General features: G+C 36.1%; 5 protein-coding genes across 14 annotated transcripts; 2 read left to right on the forward strand and 3 right to left on the reverse strand.

Moving 5' to 3' along the window:
* Nucleotides 1-9: 9 nt before the first annotated feature.
* On the reverse strand, nt 10-1,961 carry Rab4. Its single transcript, XM_053749088.1, has 4 exons — nt 1,702-1,961; nt 1,523-1,603; nt 1,114-1,446; nt 10-930 (listed from the first exon to the last, which is right to left on the reverse strand). The coding sequence occupies exons 1-4, from the start codon at nt 1,715-1,717 to the stop codon at nt 716-718; spliced, it is 645 nt and encodes a 214-aa protein (XP_053605063.1). The 5' UTR covers nt 1,718-1,961; the 3' UTR covers nt 10-715.
* A 1,123-nt stretch (nt 1,962-3,084) lies between these two features.
* LOC128671986 (ATP synthase subunit s, mitochondrial) lies at nt 3,085-4,926 on the forward strand. 3 transcript variants are annotated; one of them, XM_053748859.1, is made up of 5 exons: nt 3,086-3,280; nt 3,538-3,631; nt 3,942-4,227; nt 4,306-4,569; nt 4,778-4,926. In XM_053748859.1, exons 2-5 carry the CDS (start codon nt 3,602-3,604, stop codon nt 4,801-4,803), a joined length of 606 nt encoding a protein of 201 aa, XP_053604834.1. In that variant the 5' UTR covers nt 3,086-3,280; nt 3,538-3,601; the 3' UTR covers nt 4,804-4,926. The 3 variants fall into 3 exon arrangements, with proteins under 3 accessions (XP_064292178.1, XP_053604834.1, XP_053604835.1); XM_053748860.1 differs by having other exon boundaries at nt 3,278-3,416; XM_064436108.1 differs by lacking the exon at nt 3,538-3,631 and having other exon boundaries at nt 3,085-3,280.
* On the reverse strand, nt 4,914-7,231 carry Dhod (Dihydroorotate dehydrogenase). 4 transcript variants are annotated; one of them, XM_053748852.2, is made up of 6 exons: nt 6,811-7,231; nt 6,679-6,726; nt 6,387-6,596; nt 5,791-6,185; nt 5,226-5,563; nt 4,914-5,144 (listed from the first exon to the last, which is right to left on the reverse strand). In XM_053748852.2, the coding sequence occupies exons 2-6, from the start codon at nt 6,700-6,702 to the stop codon at nt 4,933-4,935; spliced, it is 1,179 nt and encodes a 392-aa protein (XP_053604827.1). In that variant the 5' UTR covers nt 6,703-6,726; nt 6,811-7,231; the 3' UTR covers nt 4,914-4,932. The 4 variants fall into 4 exon arrangements, with proteins under 4 accessions (XP_053604827.1, XP_064292176.1, XP_053604830.1 ...); XM_064436106.1 differs by having other exon boundaries at nt 5,791-5,899; nt 5,966-6,185; nt 6,679-6,820; XM_053748855.2 differs by lacking the exon at nt 6,679-6,726 and having other exon boundaries at nt 6,811-7,229.
* Nucleotides 7,232-8,371: 1,140 nt separating this feature from the next.
* Nucleotides 8,372-18,825, forward strand: HPS1 (Hermansky-Pudlak Syndrome 1). Of its 5 annotated transcripts, none has more exons than XM_053748850.2 (11): nt 8,372-8,970; nt 10,505-10,648; nt 10,830-10,942; nt 11,377-11,598; nt 12,031-12,161; nt 12,732-12,864; nt 14,630-14,753; nt 15,237-15,517; nt 16,040-16,187; nt 16,523-16,719; nt 17,832-18,825. In XM_053748850.2, the coding sequence occupies exons 2-11, from the start codon at nt 10,577-10,579 to the stop codon at nt 17,998-18,000; spliced, it is 1,590 nt and encodes a 529-aa protein (XP_053604825.1). In that variant the 5' UTR covers nt 8,372-8,970; nt 10,505-10,576; the 3' UTR covers nt 18,001-18,825. The 5 variants fall into 5 exon arrangements, with proteins under 5 accessions (XP_053604825.1, XP_053604822.1, XP_053604823.1 ...); XM_053748847.2 differs by lacking the exon at nt 8,372-8,970 and adding an exon at nt 9,650-9,979; XM_053748848.2 differs by lacking the exon at nt 8,372-8,970 and adding an exon at nt 9,650-9,979 and having other exon boundaries at nt 16,076-16,187.
* Nucleotides 18,826-18,828: 3 nt separating this feature from the next.
* On the reverse strand, nt 18,829-20,845 carry LOC128671983 (BRCA1-A complex subunit Abraxas 1-like). The gene is made up of 3 exons (XM_053748851.1): nt 20,609-20,845; nt 19,553-20,533; nt 18,829-19,374 (listed from the first exon to the last, which is right to left on the reverse strand). The coding sequence occupies exons 1-3, from the start codon at nt 20,813-20,815 to the stop codon at nt 19,258-19,260; spliced, it is 1,305 nt and encodes a 434-aa protein (XP_053604826.1). The 5' UTR covers nt 20,816-20,845; the 3' UTR covers nt 18,829-19,257.
* Between the last annotated feature and the right edge of the window lie 611 nt (nt 20,846-21,456).

The raw sequence follows: 21,456 nt of genomic DNA on the forward strand, positions 1-21,456 counted from the left end.
AAAAATTGCTTTAAGAGAGCTTAGTTTATTATACCGAAAACAACACAAGTCTAGCATACATACACTGCATCGATAACATCAATTACCATTTTACACAATGCAGAAATTAAAGTGAAGCAGTCATTGATATAAGCAGTTTGAATATACCCCAATAGACACACTCATTGGAAAACCAGATCATGTGCTAATTTCTAAACCAATTGAGATCAATCAATAAAGTAAAAAAAAATGTTAAAAAATACCACAAGTAAAAATTATAAATAGAGCAATAAAAATTCTAAACTGGACAAGTAAATATAATAATCTTAGCAAATTTTTTATTTATATATTATCATAGGCAATACATAAAATTATCCTTATTTACTGATGGTAAGTATTGTTTCGAATGTTAACAGTTTTCCTAATTTTTAATCTCATACATCATATACATGACTACATATAACTTGGAAAAGAATAGATTGCTATAACTATGGTTTATAAACCATTTGTAAAATATATTTGTCACAGAAATTCGAAATAAAATATTTAGTTTTAGTGCAATATCATAGAAAAATATAATTTTAACTTTTTGTAACTTAGACCATACTGACAGTGGCAATGCATATTCATCAAATTTATATTTTAACTAAATATAAATGTGTATGAATTAAATATAATCAAAACAATCTTTCAAAATCAATTACATGAGTTAAAAAATATCAATAAAATTGTTACCCTAGACCCGGCAGGCACAGTCAGATGGCATTCGTGTAGGCTTTTTGGGTGCACTCAGTCTCTTTGACATGCTTGTTCCATACTGAATGCCGGATCCTATTCGCTCAGGATCTAACTCTCCAGTTTCTATCTTAGCCAGGATTGTTTTAGAGCATTTCAAAAAGGCCTCTTCTACATTCTCGCCAGTCTTAGCACTGGTCTCAAGAAACATAAGCTCTGAAAATTAAAATCACATTGTGATATAGGTTCCAGGTATCTCTGATATTGGAGGTATATATATCTATCTTCTGTTTAACATGATGTGCTAGATTTATGGAAGAATGAAAAAAGCAAAGCTTTATTAGTAAAATCAGTAAAAACAGTTATCAAGTTTTAACCGTACTATGAAAGACTGCTTACCATTTTCCTGAGCAAACTGACTAGCTTCTGTGAAAGTCACTTCTCTGGACTCTTCCAAATCTTTCTTATTGCCAACTAGTAAAATAACAATATTTGAGCTTGCCAATGTCCGGGCATCTCTTAACCAATTTGCAAGTGCGTTGAAAGAATCTCGTGATGTTATGTCATAGACAAGCAAAGCTCCAGCAGCTCCCCTGTAGTAAGAACGAGTGACTGATCTAAACCTTTCCTGACCAGCTGTATCCCAAATCTGCAATTTTGTAGACTTTCCTCCAATATTTACAATTTTAGAACCAAATTCAACACCAATAGTGTGGCATCTATCTTCTTTGACTGTGAAGTATAAATTTACTTGATTAGTAGGCCTTACAAAACATTGTACTAGAAAATGATAACATCAATGACTTACATTTGTTTCCAATAAAATTATTCAGCAGACTGGATTTTCCTGTACCAGCACTTCCAATCACCAAAAACTTAAATAAGTATTCTGGAAAATAGAATTTTTTAGATTTAAAATATATATATAATTATGTTACAAAAATCTAGCACTTAGCTGAAAATATAAATACGATTGTAGGTACCTACCGTAAGTTTCCGACATGTTATTGCGTAAAATACACTTAAAGATATTACACACTGGTAATAAATTCGTACAATTTAAAACATATCAATCCGGAAAAACATAATACGTAGGTAAAATTTAAACAGAACTAATTTATTTTTCTAGATTCCTAGACAGTTATTATGATAAATTATAGTCAGTAAAGACAAACTAGGTATCGCAAATAAGCGAGCATAAAATTCTTAGCTTTGTTTGTGTGTCAGTGTGAGTGACGGACGGACAAGTGACGGTGATAGGTGACCAAATGAGCAATCATTTGTGACAAAGGATAAGATGACATGACTGACAATAACAATTGCTGATTCCAATTGATCCAGCTACTGGAACCAAGTTTTTTCTGTTATTCATAAAAAAAATAAAGCATACTTTAGGCTAAAGTATGTTTTGTCACTTTCTCTCAATGGCAAATATTATAAAGTGCGATAGTGACAAAACATGTTTTGGCTTAAAATAATATTTGATTTTTTTATGAATAACGGAATCCCTTTTATTCATAAAATAAAATAAATTTGTTAACTCACTATCGCACTTTTACAATATTTGACATTAATAAATTAAGACAAACTTTAGCTAAAGTATGTCTTAATTTGTCAAAAAGTATGAGGAAGCACCCGATAAACTCAAGTTTCAGATTGGACCAGGCACGTGATGAGAGACCAAAGATGTGAACGCTCTGTCTCTTGTCCATCGATTTAGTAAGTACATCGTACAACAACACTGATCATTTAACCTTTAAAGACATTGCGTGCATACATTTTAATATGAAAACGCAATCGACAAATTGTAGTGCGGGGAGGGTCGCTTAGCTACATGGATTTAGTAAGTACTACGGAGTATTCCATGGTCTTGTCAGATCCCTATATTGTACGAACGAAATGCAAGATATGACGGGGTCTAAAGCTTTCTCCTTCTACAGATTCCAATACAGCGCTGAATACTCGACGCTGGACTGTGTTGAAATGTTTATATACAGATCTAGTTTGGTCGCTGGATTAATTTAAATCAGCCATTCTCGAAAGGAGTATTACTGCGATTTTATCCCGCTAGAGTGCAGCACTGTGTGGTTTGGTAAATAAAAGCTTTGCTGCCTTTTGCTCAAAATTTATCAAAACGTTTATTGTAGAGTACTTTATTTATACCTTCATTTATGTGAGCATTCGTTTGTGAAAATGTTTGTAAAAATTCATCGCCTCGCCCCCACTCACGCCACAATAAAACAGGTGGCGCTGACGTCACTTGCACCACGATTGCGTAAAAGGTATTTTTGGTCGTAAATCTGAAACAATATTGAAAATTGGCGCTTTTTGCCTCCATAGGCAATGTTTGTTTACCTTAGTTGTACCATTAGTGTCATCTGCGCTGAGCTTTGTGTCATATGCCGCATCCATGATAACAATAAAAAACAATGATCGACACTGGCGAAAATAAGCTCTATTGAAAGTTTGATTGTCACTAAGCCACAAAGAAAAAAAAATTTTTTTACTTTTTGCTATGGCCAGATTTTGCAGAATTTTGCTGCGCACTGCGCATAATAAGTTTTAGGTAGGTATCGCGTTAGCTTGAATTTTACTTCTCCGCTCAACAAAGTAAAGTAATACTATCTCCGCTTCATCCATCCATTAACCTCTGCTCTCATCATTTTGTTTACCATATCCCATACCCATCACCTTGTTATTAGGTAAGTAAGTTTATTTATCGACTTGCTTTTGTTGTTGGTTTACAAATTGTGCGCTGCGTTATTTTAATATTCATTTTATTCAAAATTTATCTCCATCTCATATACTTTCATATTTTATCAGGTACCTGCATACCTAAATAGATTTTCTTGGTATTGTGATCTTTTCACGTACCAGTATAAACAACATGTCACTTCTTGCCATCGTTCGTGGTCGTGTAAGTATTTCTTTTTATTATTAGTTACCTAATAGAATAGTACCTATTTCGTCATCTGAATCACACTAGTGACTGTGGAGGAAAGAAACTATGTCACGCTACAGCGCCAAGATATTAAAAAATGGTGGAAAGGTGTGAAACAAATGGTGTGACTGAGTCGTGAGTTATATCATTAACCATTAGTTTTGTCGAAAATTTACAAATTGTAATACTATGTACTTGTATTCAGTAATGATTTTTTGTATGAACAGAAAGAAATATGTCTTTGCACATCAAGCATGTCTTTAATTTTGTTTTGTTTTCATTTTAGAATGCAGTTGCCAAATCATTTTTACCCAAAAGAAACCAAGTTCGCTCATTTTGGGAATATGTGAACATGATGTTTAATAAACCTGACCCAAAGAGAATAGAACTGGTTGGTCCAGATAGAGCTTGTGCAGAGTGGGTTTTGCGAAATGGTGGTAAAGTAGTATGGGAAGGTGGGAGGAAGTTGGCAGATTACAATAGTTTACCATCTGAGGAAGAAGGTGTACCACAGCTTGTAGAAATTGATGGTTCAGATTCATCAATATCTCATTATGGGTTTCCACATTTAAGTAAGTTGCCTGACTTTTAAATTAAAAAATCTGTCAGGTACTACACCCTAAAAAATTTAACATAACATTTCATTACAGGTGGATGTACAAAATTGAAGAAGATCATATTACATAACGATAACTACATTGATGATAGGGCAATAAAAGGATTGTCTTATGGTAAAAGCACACTCACTCATGTACAGGTATCAAAGTGTGGAAGTGTTACTGACACTGGTGTGAGGGAAATCAAAATACTTGACAAACTCGAAACATTAGTATTATTTGACTTGCAAGGTGTAACAAACCTTGATGAATGTAAACAGTTTCTCCAATTGCAATTACCAAAATGTAAAATACAAGGTAGGTCATAAATTAATTATAATAAACTGAAAACTTCAAATACTATTTTTTAATAAAAATAATATTATAAATTTTGTTGAATTAATTTGAGGTAGAAATGAATATTTTCATCTGTTCCAACTAAAAGTATTTTTTTTATTACAGACTTAAGTTAATTGTTAAGTACATACTCATATGATTAAAATACTAAATGTTAATAATATTCCAGATGATGCAGAATACATAAAGCATTAAGATAAGCCAACAGATAAAGATCTTTATCTTTTTATTTATAAAGATACTAATGAAAATTATACCGTTATCTTTTTATTTATTTTTATGTTATATGAAATGAAAATAATAAATTCTTTGAGTTAAGATCATTTATTTAACTGCCTTTCCAATTGCTTCATTGACACACTTATAGCCATCTCTCTGCAGTAACTCGGCCAAATCAGATTTTATCCTTGTTATTATAGGTGGCCCTTCATAAATAAATGATGTGTATATCTGAACTGCATTGGCACCAGCCAATATCTTCTCATAGGCATCTTGTCCAGTGAAAACTCCTCCAACACCAATGATTGGGATTTTGCCTAAAATAAATTAAATAATAGATCAATATGAAACTAAAACAGAACTCTTCCAAAAAGGGAAAAACGATAATACAAGATAACCTTTTGTCATTGTATATACTTGTTTGATCATTTCTGTTGATTTGTTTGTCAAGGGTTTCCCACTTAGCCCTCCAATCTCATTTGAAAATTCTTTGTTTACTAAAGAAGATCTATCTATTGTTGTATTAGAAATTATTAATCCATCTACTTTGCTTTGTTTCTTGGTGATAACAGCTATAACATCTTTCAGTTCATCATTAGTTAGATCTGGAGCTAACTTCAAAAGTAATGGAGGTTTTGTTTTGGCTTGGATAGAGTTTCTCTCAATATTAATTTTAGTTAGAAGTTTCTCTAATTCTTCCCTCTCTTGTAGAGATCTCAAGCCTGGAGTGTTAGGGCTGAAAACAATAATACTGTTATTGAAATATTTTGACCAACATTTCATACACATTTTATCCATTTGCTGGGCACCAATAATATGTATACATAATTAAACGACTCTTGTACAATACACCATTTAAATTAAGATACAGAATAATTGGTATATACAAAAACTACTAATTATTTTGTTTGGTGTCCATCAAAAGTTTAAGTTTTTAAAGGTATACATTTGATGTATCCCTACCTGCTTATGTTTATAACAAAATAGTCGGCTATATCATTAAATTTTTTGATTCCCAGAATGTAATCTTGAATTGCATCATTGGACTCTTTGTTCTTTCCCAAGTTTATACCTAAAAGACCATTTGTTAAAATAGTTTTATCAATGTTTTTTATTTTGTTATAAACCATGTGATGACCTTCACTATTGAAACCATATCTGTTGATCACAGCTCTATCTTCTGGCAGACGGAAAACACGAGGTTTTGGGTTTCCAGCTTGTGGCTCAGGAGTCACAGACCCAATTTCCACTATAGAAAAGCCAATGTTTCGCAGACCAACAACTGCATCTCCATGTTTATCAAAACCGGCTGCAATGCCTAATGGGTTGCTAAGTTCAAAATCCAAAAATTTTGTTGTCTGTAATAAATACAAGAAATTAACTTAACCTCTCCTGTTGTTAAAATGCAAACCATGATTTTTGGGGTAATGTTTACCCTATATGTGTCTACCCTTCTACCATGGATGATGAAATTTTATTGAAGTGTCAAAATAAAAAGGGTGAAAACTAAATAAAATGCCTAGATATACCCAAAACATATATTGCTATAACTCACTTACCAATACATGTGGATCATCGTATTGTTCACGTGGAAAGAAACCACACTTTACAGCCGTTACTCCAACTTTATGGGCAAGTTCAGGGGTTAGAAACTGACTAGCAGGTTGTAGAAATGTTTGATAGTAACCATTAAAATCTTTTTTCATGTATGTGAACTGGTAAGCCACTGATCCGCCCAGGGTTAGATAACATAGGGATTTGATTTTCTTCTGTAAAATATCATTTAGGTATTGTCAAAACTGAATTATAATTTAGTATCAATAATACATCATCAATGACAAACAGCAGTACCAATGCTTGTGTTTTAGAACTCATTGTTCTTGTATTTTATATAAATTTCTGGAAACAAAACTGGATTAATAAAATATTTTTTTTTTCCGCATCATAAATTGCAATTCTCAAAATTATAAATAAATATCATACATGCAATTCAATTTGAAACTTATTTATCCGGTTCGACAGCGACAGCTCCTCTTGCCAAAAAATTGCAATGGCAGCAACAGAGGTGGAAATGAATTAACGTTTACTTTGCACTCCCGGTTTTTTAGTTTCTTCCCATAATCCTGGATTGGTTTCAAACAATAGGGAGTATTACTGCACATATCCCGTCAGAGTACAGCACTGTATGTTAGGTACACAAAAGTCTTGCCGCCTTTTGCTATGTCGATTAAAAAAATGGTTGCCTGTAAAGTCGGTTTTACGGGCGAAGATTTTACGTGACAACGTCTTTTTACGCGCGCGGCAGACCGACCATAGTTGAGTGGGAGGGAGACGCAAGGCATTCGGCGGGCCTCTCTCTCGTTCGGTGACTCATCGTAACGTTACCGGGCGTTACACTTTTTCATAAGTTACTCCCAGCCGCAACCTAATTTAAGACGTTGTCACGTCAAAACGTTTTTAGAGTACTTTATTAATCCTTTCATTATATAAGTATTCGTTTGTGAAAATATACAACAATGTAGCATATTCGAATGCCGAAATATTGGGAAAAATCGTTTTCCATAAAATAAAAAACTTCGAAAACTATGGGATACGCCTCACGCTGTAAAATTTTCGTGCCAGTAAATGGTCGAAAAGAAGCTCGGAACACCTCGTGAAGAAAGACATAATAAAATATGAACTTCATACAAGCGTCTTGGCGTAAAATGTCCTTTTCTCACAATGTCCTTTCTCAAAAAATCCTTTTCTTAAAATGTCCTTTTCTCATAATATTCTTTTCTCAAACGTTTTTGATGATAATTTAGATAAGCAACTGATTAAAACAGTTTTTTTTTATTAAAAAGACTACATTAGCGTTTTTTGCTTCCGTTGGCAATGTTTGTTAACCCTGTAGTTTTATCAGTAGCACCATCTGCGCCGAGCTTTGCCTATATGCCCTATAGACAACATTCCTTGTGTTGCTTTGTTTTTGATGGTAGTATGGAAGAAAAAAGTCGAAGAGTAAATATTTATGTGTCGGTTGACGAGTGTAGTGAGTGAATGTAAAGTCAACAGCACATTAAGTTACCCTGCATAAACCTCTTTATGCCGCGGTAATAGCGGCGAGAATGCAATGAATTTGGGTAGGTTGATGTGCTGTTGGCTGTACTACAGATATATAAAAACATAACTAAGTACTTGGGGTAAAAATACATTTCTTGTACGTATTTTGTAACGCGATAACTTTCGAACTGTTGGTCCGATTTTGATGAAATTTAAAAGGTATATAGGATATGCCAATAGAATTTTTAAGTTCGTGGGGTATCAAAATCGGTTTAGTCCTTTTTGAAATATTCACGATTTTGTAAAAATTTATTGTGTTCGCGAAATACCTACTTCGTACAACGTATACACACATCGATCACACACATCCAAGGAACTTTTACCCAATAATTAAATAATTGGGTAAATTTCCTTGCACACATCTCTATTTATGAGGAACAAACTGTCAGTCAAATGTCATTATTATGTCATGTCATCTCATGAAAGATTTTCTTCTTGCTTGAATGGAACTCCGTCCGTATAGTCCATAGTCACTTTGACTACGGATCTTTCCTACTAGAACCATGTAGCAAGATAGCACTAGCAAGGTTGGACTGACTGCAGGCAAAATGTCTGCGTACAATCACTGGCTCAATGAAATCGGCCCCAGCCTTAGCCCTTCAGGTTGAGTGTCTGAAGTCCTCCGGAGACAGCTCTTAGCTAATCGTTTTTTCTATAGAGCTATTCAAGACTCATCTCATCCTCTTATTAAAATTCTATACTCAATTCTCCAATCCCTACCAACATCCTCTTATTGGACAAACAAATCTCTTCCTCCCCTTGCTAAAAGCCCTTATTAAAATATAAAGACCTCCCCTTGTTAAAAGCCCTTATTAAAATATAAAGACCTCCCCTGTCCAGTTAAGCAGTCTGTGGGTAACCCACTTTTTCATATTATGTATGAGGCCATAATTTTTCATCCGTATGTCTTACTTAATATAGATATAAATAAAGGATCACTAGATGCGAACAGGGAATTCAATAAGGTACTAGAAGAACAGTGGTCTGATTGGACCCTAATCTTCACGGATGCGTCTAAAATGTCTGCTGAAGGTAACATAGGTAATTATCCTAAATTTTAAATGTCCTCCACAATGTACAGTATTTTCTGGCGAATCTATTGCCTTATTAGAAGCAGCATCCTTTGTGCAATCTCACAAACTCAACAAGTCACTGATTCTTTCAGACTGCCAAGGACAACTTTCCTATTTCTCTTAGGACGCGAGAAATTTTATACAAATGCCATCTTGATGGCATTGAAGTTGCGCTGGCCTGGATCCCTGGTCACTCTGGTATTTTGGGAAACGAAGCAGTAGACAGCCTTGCAAAACAGGCAATCCATTTGGGCTTAGAAAAATATAATATCTGCCTCCCTCGAGATTAAACAAACAGCTCAAACAACATTATACATGCATTGGAGTTCCTTCTGTGAATGCAGCCTAGACGACGGCTCTATACACGACTTGCTTGCCCCTTATGTCCCAAGACCTGTTAATATGCAATTTCTATGAACATTAGTTTTTTCCTTATTTATAAATATATTGGCAAAATTTATACAAAATAATAATATCTACTTATAATTTTTATTTACTTTATCCGTATATATATATACTTTTATATTTTAGGTTACACACTGTTCCGTGTTTATAATATCATTATAGCATATTATACCCCGTGTCAATTTCAACCTTGACGTTGGCAAAATCATCGTTTTGGCGAACGATGAAATTTAAAAAAAAAATTGAAATTAGAAAATGAGTGTGTGTCTTGTCTTCTGTAAAAAAATCTTGACTTTATCACAGATTAAATAAGACTTTATAAATAAACAATCTATAGTTCTGCACTCTGCAGTGATCAGTAAAAATAACTATTTGATTATTGAATATAAATGCCTACCCTAGCTGTAAATACATTATAAAATTCATCAGCTTGTATGTAATCTAATACTTGCTGTTATTTGTCCACCAGAATCACCATGAAAGCAACGTTAATATTCGATAGTGTGAACAATTTATTATTTTCGAAATGGGATGATTCATTTATACAGCGCATGAAATCTTTTCATGAACAGGTCTGTAGTTTACTTATCATCACGGAGTGACCCGCCTATCGATCGAACGACACTGTAATTTTTTGTTATAAAATTGATTGATAGTAAAAGGGGACATACAGGTTATTAGACACTGGGACTCTTTCACACATTAGACATTGTAAGAGACTAGACATTGTCAGCCTAAATGCGCTGAAGATTATCCTGTGTCATATTTTGTGTACATAAACAAAGTTATAAATAAATAAGATGTTGAATATGAAGGTACCTAAGTGGTTAGAGGGGAAGGGGAAGACCTAGAGATTGTATGAGGGTTGATGTGATGATGTTGGAAGTGAGTATGAGTGTGACTGGAAACAGAGAATTATGAAAGGATAAGTAAATATTGCACCAACCCTAAATGGATAGTGGTAAGGAAGATGATCTTTGATCAAATAGGACAATGGAGTTTCGAAGATCAAATAGGACAATAAATTCCATTTTAGTTTTAAATCATACACTGATACCATATAAATTTGAACACATTTAATTCTGTTAACATTACAGGATAATGAATACATTGCTGACAGTCATAATGTGGCCCAGTTATTGTCCCCTATTATCACCTCTCAAAGGGTTATGGCTGCTCAGTTTGGTAACAGCTATTCATCTATGCAATGTAAAGATAATACAACTATTGTATTTGATGAGGTATGTTTCTTTATTTATTGTTCTTTTCATTAAAAATTTTATTTGATCAAATTTTGTAATTTATATTAAATTATTTATACATAAGGTAATAATATACATAATAATAATATACATTATTAAGTACCTATACATTTATAAAAACATTACATGAAATAAATTAGATGCCTTGTATTATTTTTAGTGGCTGGACCATGTGTTCATGATCATAAGTGAAGATAGTGTGGATGAGGCCCACAGAGAGCTGATGGACTGCAAGACGCTTGTGCAACACATTTGTGGACAAAATATCAATCTGTAAGTGGTTTCATAACACATTTTTGGGTTGGCTATTAATAGTGAACATAAAAGTGAGTTAAGTAAGGAAGACAGGGATAAAATAAATATGTATGGAAAAATTACAGATGGAGTTAGCCCAAAGTAAGTTTGAGACTTGTCAACCCATGATACTCAATGATACTATGTTTTATGACATATACATAAACATCACCAATTTGGTCAAGCAAGCAATCTGGTATGACAACTATTACTCTGGCATGACAACTCGGCTATGTGTTGTGTTTATTAGGCTAGGTTGTCATAATTGACAAACAAAAATTAAAAAGTGAAAGTTTAAAAGTTTATTTATTTTATTTGGATAACTTACAATGATACAACTATAAAACACATCTTGCTTAGATTTATTAGGTTTTCTCACACATTTTAATATTATTGAAATAATTATGTTACAGACTCCAATCACCAGCCTACCAGAACTGGTTATCAGTATTGCTGGATAGCCGCACCAAAGGTGACTCGATCCCCGGCGCGAGCGGTGTCATCGGCGAGAGCGGGGCGTCGGCTGCGGCGCTCAGCGCCCTCAAAGCGGCTGCAAAGGATATCAAAACTGCGCCATACCAACATTACCATCTCATGCTTGTTGTCGGTGACAAGATTTTGGCACTTTATTCTAGGTGAATTTTAAATGTTTGTAGTTTTTAAGACCAGGTACTTAATTAACATGGCAACATCAAGTCCGTGCAGTATATTGTTGAGTAAATTCCTCGTCGGGAGCCGATCTTGGTTCACCATCTGGTCATGCTTATCATAGTAATGCATTGTCACAGAAACTGTAACAACATGGAAAATTTCAATTCTGTTGGACAAACCAGTAGTTTGTAGCTTGTGAGAAATAACTATTTAATATAAAAATTGACACGAAAAATTGCCTGTGAAGGTCTAATTTCCGAATAAATTATTTGAATTTGAATTGAAACAGAAGTAGGTGAAGTTGCAAAATTTGATTACAGACATCCAAACATCGCACAGGTGAAACTTAATAAATGTTTGTAATTATTGGAGAAAATTGATAAAATTATTATTTTTTCGTAATTTTGTTTTTTCAGTCGTGGCAGTGAAGACCTGTTGCCGCCAGACCTAATAATGTTGAGCGTACAATGTATTGCTGCTCAGGAATATTGGCAAGATGCCAAACATAGTAGTGGCGATGGTCAGAATGAAGTGGTTCTTTTGCCTTGTAAGTTGCTCTTTTTGTCTTCCCTTAAGTACAAGTAAATGTATGTAAAATATATCACAAATTACGACGGGTCCATAATGTTTCAATCAATAAATTAATTTGTAAGCCATAAAATTATGACAATTCGAAAATACTATGCATTTAGTTATTTTTGTCCACCATATCAGTCTCAGCTTCGTTTAAGTAATCACAAGAAGTTATACACCTATACCTTCCTTAGGAATCATACTATCTATTGGTGAAAACCGCATGAAAATCCGTGCAGTAGTTTTTGAGTTTATTGCGAACAGACAGACAGACGCGGCAGAGGACTTTGTTTTATAATACGTAAGGAAGGATAAATGAAAATAAAAAAATATTAAATATTAACTAACTAGCTATCAAGCAAGATAGAGACAGAGATGATTTTCGTGCAAACTTTTTACCCCTTGTCATTTGAGGGTTGTATTTTTGAGAAATTAGTCTATGTTTTTACGGGGGTCTTATATGCAAATCAAATTTCATCAAAATTGGTCCACTGGTTTAGCCGTGAAAAGAGAGTGTAGTACCTATGCATCAAAATGGTCGTAGGGCTGCGTGAGAACAGCGGCGTGGTGCAGCTGACGAGCGGCGCGGCTCGCGCTCCGAGTGCGCCGCACGAGCTGCGCCTGGCCGCGCTCGCGCCGCGTCTCACGCTGCTCGTGCTGCGGGACCTGGAGCTCCGGTGACTGCCACTCTCAGCTATGTCTTGTGTTTGTCTGCAAATACTGGAGCTCCGGTGACTGCCACTCTCAGCTATGTCTTGTGTTTGTCTGCAAATACTGGAGCTCCGGTGACTGCCACTCTCAGCTATGTCTTGTGTTTGTCTGCAAATACTGGAGCTCCGGTGACTGCCACTCTCAGCTATGTCTTGTGTTTGTCTGCAAATACTGGAGCTCCGGTGACTGCCACTCTCAGCTATGTCTTGTGTTTGTCTGCAAATACTGGAGCTCCGGTGACTGCCACTCTCAGCTATGTCTTGTGTTTGTCTGCAAATACTGGAGCTCCGGTGACTGCCACTCTCAGCTATGTCTTGTGTTTGTCTGCAAATACTGGAGCTCCGGTGACTGCCACTCTCAGCTATGTCTTGTGTTTGTCTGCAAATACTGGAGCTCCGGTGACTGCCACTCTCAGCTATGTCTTGTGTTTGTCTGCAAATACTGGAGCTCCGGTGACTGCCACTCTCAGCTATGTCTTGTGTTTGTCTGCAAATACTGGAGCTCCGGTGACTGCCACTCTCAGCTATGTCTTGTGTTTGTCTGCAAATACTGGAGCTCCGGTGACTGCCACTCTCAGCTATGTCTTGTGTTTGTCTGCAAATACTGGAGCTCCGGTGACTGCCACTCTCAGCTATGTCTTGTGTTTGTCTGCAAATACTGGAGCTCCGGTGACTGCCACTCTCAGCTATGTCTTGTGTTTGTCTGCAAATACTGGAGCTCCGGTGACTGCCACTCTCAGCTATGTCTTGTGTTTGTCTGCAAATACTGGAGCTCCGGTGACTGCCACTCTCAGCTATGTCTTGTGTTTGTCTGCAAATACTGGAGCTCCGGTGACTGCCACTCTCAGCTATGTCTTGTGTTTGTCTGCAAATACTGGAGCTCCGGTGACTGCCACTCTCAGCTATGTCTTGTGTTTGTCTGCAAATACTGGAGCTCCGGTGACTGCCACTCTCAGCTATGTCTTGTGTTTGTCTGCAAATACTGGAGCTCCGGTGACTGCCACTCTCAGCTATGTCTTGTGTTTGTCTGCAAATACTGGAGCTCCGGTGACTGCCACTCTCAGCTATGTCTTGTGTTTGTCTGCAAATACTGGAGCTCCGGTGACTGCCACTCTCAGCTATGTCTTGTGTTTGTCTGCAAATACTGGAGCTCTGGTGACTGCCACTCTCAGCTATGTCTTGTGTTTGTCTGCAAATACTGGAGCTCCGGTGACTGCCACTCTCAGCTATGTCTTGTGTTTGTCTGCAAATACTGGAGCTCCGGTGACTGCCACTCTCAGCTATGTCTTGTGTTTGTCTGCAAATACTGGAGCTCCGGTGACTGCCACTCTCAGCTATGTCTTGTGTTTGTCTGCAAATACTGGAGCTCCGGTGACTGCCACTCTCAGCTATGTCTTGTGTTTGTCTGCAAATACTGGAGCTCTGGTGACTGCCACTCTCAGCTATGTCTTACGTTTGTCTGCAAGTGATTTAATGCTGTAGCTCCGGTGACTTACTCTCAGCTATGTGTTATGCTTGTCTGCAAATGTTTTAATACTGGAGCTCCGGTAATTGGAGTCTCAACAATAAATAAATATAAAGCGGAGCTTTTAGTGTGAACTACATTTCAACTAATTATATAAATAAATGTAGTTCATGCTATTTCTTTAAAAAAATATTGAAACTACGGACAGACTTGAAAATTTTTATCAGTGAAAATTATATAGATAATGATATGATTGTTTTGTTTCAGAGAAATTGGAGTTTCGACATACATGTCCACTCAGATACTGTCAAACCTACGTAGGTTGTTGCTCCAAAGAAACTTGGAATTGCTTCCGAGTACGCTGGATGCGCTAGAAGCTTCACTAAAAAAGGTTTAGTCTTATTACCGTCTACTATCGAAAATATATGAGTTTTATTATTATGAGCAAATAGCATTTGCATGAGCACCACAGAATAGATTTTCAAAAGTGTGTTTGTCTGCCATTCACGTCAAAATCAAAACAACATAATTTATTTGCCTTCTTCAATAAGGTACAATTTTATATACATAGCTGCTACATTGCATTTAAGAAAAGGACACAAAATTTGATAAAATAAATTTAAATTTGCAAGAAATTTCTATTTCTTGCAAATTTATATAAATAATTTTATTAACTTATTTATCCTTATGTAAATGCTGCGACTTTAGATTAACAGATTTTAGTGTGAAGTTGACAGCTCAACAACTTTTTGCCACCAATAAAGCCGCGGGCAAGAGCTAGTCAGGTTATAATTGGTCAGGTTTTTTTTATTATTTTCAAGTCAAATATTAATGTTTTTTGTAAATGAATGAATAAAATAATCTTTCCTTTCAGACAACTGACGCGCTTCGTAAAAACAAGGCGAACGCACCTCTGTGCGCGCGCGTCTCCTCGCGAATGCTGGAACTGCGCAAGTCGTGCACTACCACCACACCTCTCACCCCCGAAACCGCCGCCACAGCGATGCATACGGCCCTCGAAGCTGTCATAGAACTACTGAAGCCTGAAGTGGCTCCTACGAATTTGACGCAAGCCGTGAAGGACCTGAAGACAGCCCTGGCCCCTTATGTGGATTTCCTCCAAGTGAAGGCGATGAGATATTTCAGCTTGGGATCATATCCTTTTCAATTATTTCGCTAAGTTTGGTGTTTGTGACATGGCTGATAGAGAATGCTAGTTTTGCAGCTCATATTTTCATTGAAATTGTGGAAGGACACAATTTTCAATGTTTCATTTTGGAGCTTACCTTTGCATAAAATAATATTGGGTTAATAAATAATTTTAACGAAAAATTTAATAAGTTTCCGACTTCTTTCCCTAAAACTATGAAGAAATAAAAGGCCTATGCCCTGTAATTTTGTTTATATTTATTACTCTGAAACCAAAAAACTAGTTTTTATAATTTCGGAGTAATGGCATGGGAAGAGGCACTATGTGTTAATTATTATAACGAATAAAGTGCTGTAGACCTAAACAATAGTAGCTGCAAATTTGATCTTTATTGGCAATACGTTTTGTTGTACACATCCATATAGTTAGATGAATGATATCGCTTCATGTGGGCAAGTGCATTATGCCCACCCATACACACACACATGCATATCGTCGTTGGAATGATTTCGCTTAAATGTGTGCAAGTCCGAGCCGGACGTGAGTTCCCTAACGCTGCACAAGTATGTGGAGGAGTTCCCCGGGCTCGTGCACTTCGTGTACGTCGACCGCGCCGCCGCCCGCTCCCTCGCGCCCGACATGGCCGACTGCAAGGACATGCTGGCCCCAGATACTGTTCGTACCGCCCGGTATCTTTATTCTTTTTCTTAATGTGCTTTCGCGGTTTTCTCCCACTCACTACGCCCTTCTGGCACACGTAGCCAGTAGGAAGAGATGGCGGGATGACTTAGATGATTTTCAGCGAGGGTGGTAGTATACTGCAGTAAAAATGTATTATCTAGGTGTCAAATTTAAACACTCGACTCAGGCTACTTCCAATTTGAACTTTGAACGTTAAGTGCTAATGTAGGTTAGCAAGGTTTTGGACACCATACACTTTATAATGATAATTTAATCCCTTTTTGTACGTACTTTCCGATACAAGGATCCCATATCTTGTTTGCCGACAGGTGAAGCAGATAGTGAACCGCAGCCTGTCGATAGTCCGCGAGGGCTACAGCGCAGCGACGTGGCGGCGCGGCGCGCTGCACGTGGCGTGCGTGTGGTGGTGGACGCGGCGCGGCGTCGCGCTGCGTCCCGCCGCGCCGCATCCCGCCGCTGTGCGCGCGCTGCCGCCCGCGGGGGACCTCGCCGGTACCTTCTACAGGTCACTCGCCTTCTATTCGACTGGTGGTAGTCAAGTGTGATCAAAAAGTGACAACGCTTTGATCGAAAAGTTAGTTTTTTCCGATGAAGAAAAAAATCGTGAGGAAACTTGCACACTGGTGTGTGTATGCGATTACTTGCCACTAAACGCGGTAGGTAGTCTTAAAAGTCACGTCTTTCGGCAAAATCTGACACCAGTAGTAGCAATAGGGAGTATTACTGCGCATTTATCCCGCCAGAGTGCAGCACTGTTGCCGCCTTTTGTTAGGTTGCTGAAACATTTATTTTAGAGTACTTTGTTCATATTTTCCTTATGTACGCATTCGTTTGTGAAAATATACAACAGTGTTAAATGTAAATAGTCAAAAATATGCTCGGAACACTTCACACCTGAGTTATGAAAATGTGGACTTCATACAGGTAAGGCTTTCAGTCAAAATCAAGTTTATTACCACAGTTGACCAAATAATGCAGAGCATAACTTAAAATGGTTTATTATTTTCAGGACTAGTTAACAGCCCTTCAGTTTTCTCATGGTCTAAAACTGAAGTCTTCAAAGTGTACTCAAAGGCGACAAAGAGCTGCTACACGTGAAGCTAAAAATCAAATATGTGTCGTCATATATGAAGTTAACCCTATAGACGGTTTTATGTGTTTATATTTTGGATTTGAATAGTTTTTGGGTGGAAGTGGTTAATTGATTATGTTGAAGAAGTGGTGGTCGAAAATAATATACATATCCCAATCCCACAAATAGTGCAATGTGATTTCAATAGTGTTCAATAATTATAATAAAGGTATTGTGTTTTACAATGGACTTGAATATTTTAGCAAATACGTTGTGTAGGCTTTAACACAATATTCAATAATCCACTAAATCCTTTTTTCTTTTAAACTCGCACCACGATGGCGAAGAAGGTATTTTAGTCGTAATCTTCAATAATATTGAAAATTGGCGCTTTTTGCCTCCATTGGAAATGTTTGTTAACTCTAGTCTTACCCTAGTCGTCAGCGCCGTCTGCGCTGAGCTTTGCGTAATATGCCCTATTAAGACACTCGAAAAGAAGAACTATACATGTTGCCATACAAATTAAGAACGAATATTCCTTGCAGGCAATTAACCGAGCTGTCATTCCCCAACGATAGCGCGGGTGTGAGCTTGAAGGAGCTGATCTGCATCCACCTGGGGCTACTGCCGGCCTCCAGCGCGCTGCAGCAAGCGCGGCGACTGGCGCACTCCGTGCTGGAACTCGGGGACCACGGCGCACACGACCTGCTGTAGACTGGGTCCACCGCTACATGTCGTCACTAGCTGATCAGTGGGACTACTGCCTGCCTCCAGCGCGATGCAGCTGTAGTTTACTTACCATCCTTCAAAGTTGAACCAAAATAAGAATCAATTTTATTACCCGATTTTATAAAAAAAAAGTAATGTGTTCTGAGAGTAGTGTTAAATTTTATTAATAATTTGTTGATATAGAAATGGCTCCTTCGAAGGTATTTGAAGATGGCAAAAATGACAGTCAAAACATTCCCGAATATGTGGGAGGTACGGCGTCTGGCGCTAGATGGCATTGCAACGACCTAATCTCATCCTTATCACACTGAATATGAAAGAACTGATAACTAATTAAATAGCTGTTCCGCGGGACTTCCCTCTTGTATGACTACGGATTCTAGATATCCTATACGTATACGTACTAAACACATTCCAGCTCTTCAACTTCATTATTTAGTGTATACCTTTGATATATTGATAAGAGGCTTACTACTGTTGCATATAATGTATCATTTGCCAATCAATAAGTAATTTTGTTTTGTCCATTTGTAGATGAGTATTTCAGAGTTAAATTGTGTATTCTATAGCTTTAATGTGCCAAATCCATAGAATTCATTATTTAAATTATAAAAACATGATTTTTTCATAGTGTTGAATTTTTTGTTTTTTACTGATCTATAATAAAAATATTTGCAATGTTATAGCTGCGCAAGCTAAGCCTAAGGATTTGACGAATTTATGTTTATTTATTTTGCAAGTTTGTTATCTTTTTAAATGTATTCTAAATCTATATAATTTACAATAAAACCTTAAACGAAAATATCAAAACTATTTTTTTTTATAAAAACATATTTATTTAAAGGGACACCTATATTAGTAATTACAAAAATATAATTATATTTATTCTTACAACTACAACAGAGAATTGAGATTAAATAACATCTTATATAGTACTCGAGCAGAATAAATTTGTAAATCTTCATGTTGAAACTTTTCTTTATAAGATATAAATTGTCACTTTATTTTATGTTGTCTTTAGCCTGAGGAGACAGCAGGAAATTTCCCTTAAGACCCAGTATTATGTTCAAAAACTTTTCAAATATGAGTGAGTGATTAAAAAATGGACAACATTACAAACATTTTCTTGGAAACTGTATGAGATAACAAAATTTATTTACATAGAATGAATAGGAATAACAAATTGGTAAAAAAGTAATATAATATTCCAACATATGGTAACTCAAATAATTAAGGCACTTATCAATATTCTGGTGAACTGTCCCTCAAACATTTAATTTCATCATTTACAACATTTGGCTTCTTTGCTTGCCTGTCTTCCACATCAAAACTAATCAAGTCCTCACAGATGCTTTGTTTCTGAAAAAAATATTTACAACATTAATTATAAGTTTAAAGCAATTCAATATTTTTACTAAAATAAGGTAACACTTTCACAGAATAAGCTTGCCTGCCAAGAAAATGTTGCTCTACCATCAGCTTACAAACTGATCTGTCTACTTGAAATGAACAGAATTTAAAAAATATATACACTTACACTGGTAGAGGCAACTTCTTTTTTGTTCTTCAAAACTGAAGAATATTTCAAGGCAGGTTTAGTTGAGCTGGTTGGCATTAGCACCGGACTTGGAGTTCTCTCTTTCAAATCACTTTCTTTTAATTGTACCAAGTTGTCACTATTTGAAGAGACATGGTTCCTATTCATTGAGTTGGGGATATCCAGTATGTCCTTTTCATCCAAATTTTGCAATGCTTTCATACATGCTTCTGCCATTTCAGTTTCTCTGTTTTTGATGTTTTCTTCTATTATTTTGTTGCATACAGACTGCAAGTCTGCTGCTTGTTTTTCCGCCAATATTGTAGTCATTTGTTTAATTTCAGCTTCTAAAGCCCTGATTATATTTTCATTCTTTGCTGCTATTTTGGCTTCATTCATTAACCTGACATCTACAGCCTCCTGAATACGTAATATAGCTTCAGATCCTGAGTTTGTTTGTAAGTTACTTTCCTTCACAATTTTGTTAAATGCACTTTGTGGTGGTAGTCTATGAGGTTTTTTATAGCCAGTCAATTTCTCACCTAAATTGGCAGTTACATCCTCCATGTACTCATACATATCAAAACAATTTATTTTTCCGAAACGATATATAAAAGTATGACTTAATCCAGATGAAAAACATTTATAAGACAAATGGCATGTAACAAATGTTTTCTTTCCATGATATCTCTCAAAGTACTTTTGTAGTCCTTTAGATATTAATTTGTCTCGAAAAGTAGGTTTGATGTTTGTGTTTTTTCTATACTTGTACCACCCTACTATTTCACTTGCTTTATCTGAAAGTAATCCAGATAATACATCCTCCTTAATTTTGCCTGTTGGAAGATAAAATAATGAAACTGATGGCAGTGGCAAAACAGTTCTTATCTCTATTTGAGTATCAAGTCTGGCATTATCACTTTGAGAATCTGATATGTGATTAGTTATTTCCGAAGTTATGTCCCCGATCAGAAATCCTTCCTGAAATCGAAATAGGTATTTGTAAAATTGGAAATAATAATACAGTACGTAACTAAAGCATAATTACAATTTTACCTGACTGTTCACAGAATTCACACATTCGTACAACAAAAACGATAGTGCAGTGCCACTTAATGACACTTTTTCTGTATATGCCATCTTAAACAGAACAAATGTTGAAATAACAAGTAATTTATTTCCTAGGACGTGAGTTTTCAAGATTAAAGATACGAAATAACACAGATCACAGATAGAATATTTATTTAATTCGATCCAATTCATTGTCCATTGACAACACGCAGTGTTGCCATCAAGTACATATGTACTTAAAGTCTGTACATAACACAATGACCAAAGAAAAATACATAACTTTTTTATGAATAAAAAACTGAAAGGGTATAAAAACACAGATAAAACAACATTACATTAAAGTATAAAGATAAATAACTAAAATGAAGAAAAAGATAGTGAATAAATGATTGGTAATTAGTATATTCCTAAGACTGATATTATAGAAAATTCTCGTTCTTCTAATATTTCCTCTTACCGAAGGAAAATAATTTTGTATTACAACCTCCCTAGACTCAGTTCTTCTATAATATCCCCACGGAAACGAGTATTCTATCAGGTAGATGTATGGCAGGAGACTGCCCAGTATTTATATCTCCAAATATTCCTCACAATAAGCAGCGAAACCGTTACTTCCACAAGGCAAAACACCTTTCTAAAGTGTTCACCCTTCCTTTTGTCGTGTCGATGGGTTTAGCACTGGAATGACAAGGTATTAAGGTATGGACTGCAGGCATAGGTATTGTACTTTGTACCTAGCTACGTTTGGAATAGGACTATGGAATAGGGCAGAGTAAGCTCAGCGCAGATGGAGTTACTGGTACAATTAAGGTACACAAACATTGCCAATGGAG

Source organism: Plodia interpunctella, chromosome 8 (assembly GCF_027563975.2).
Source record: "Plodia interpunctella isolate USDA-ARS_2022_Savannah chromosome 8, ilPloInte3.2, whole genome shotgun sequence".
Taxonomy (NCBI): Eukaryota; Metazoa; Arthropoda; class Insecta; order Lepidoptera; family Pyralidae; genus Plodia; species Plodia interpunctella.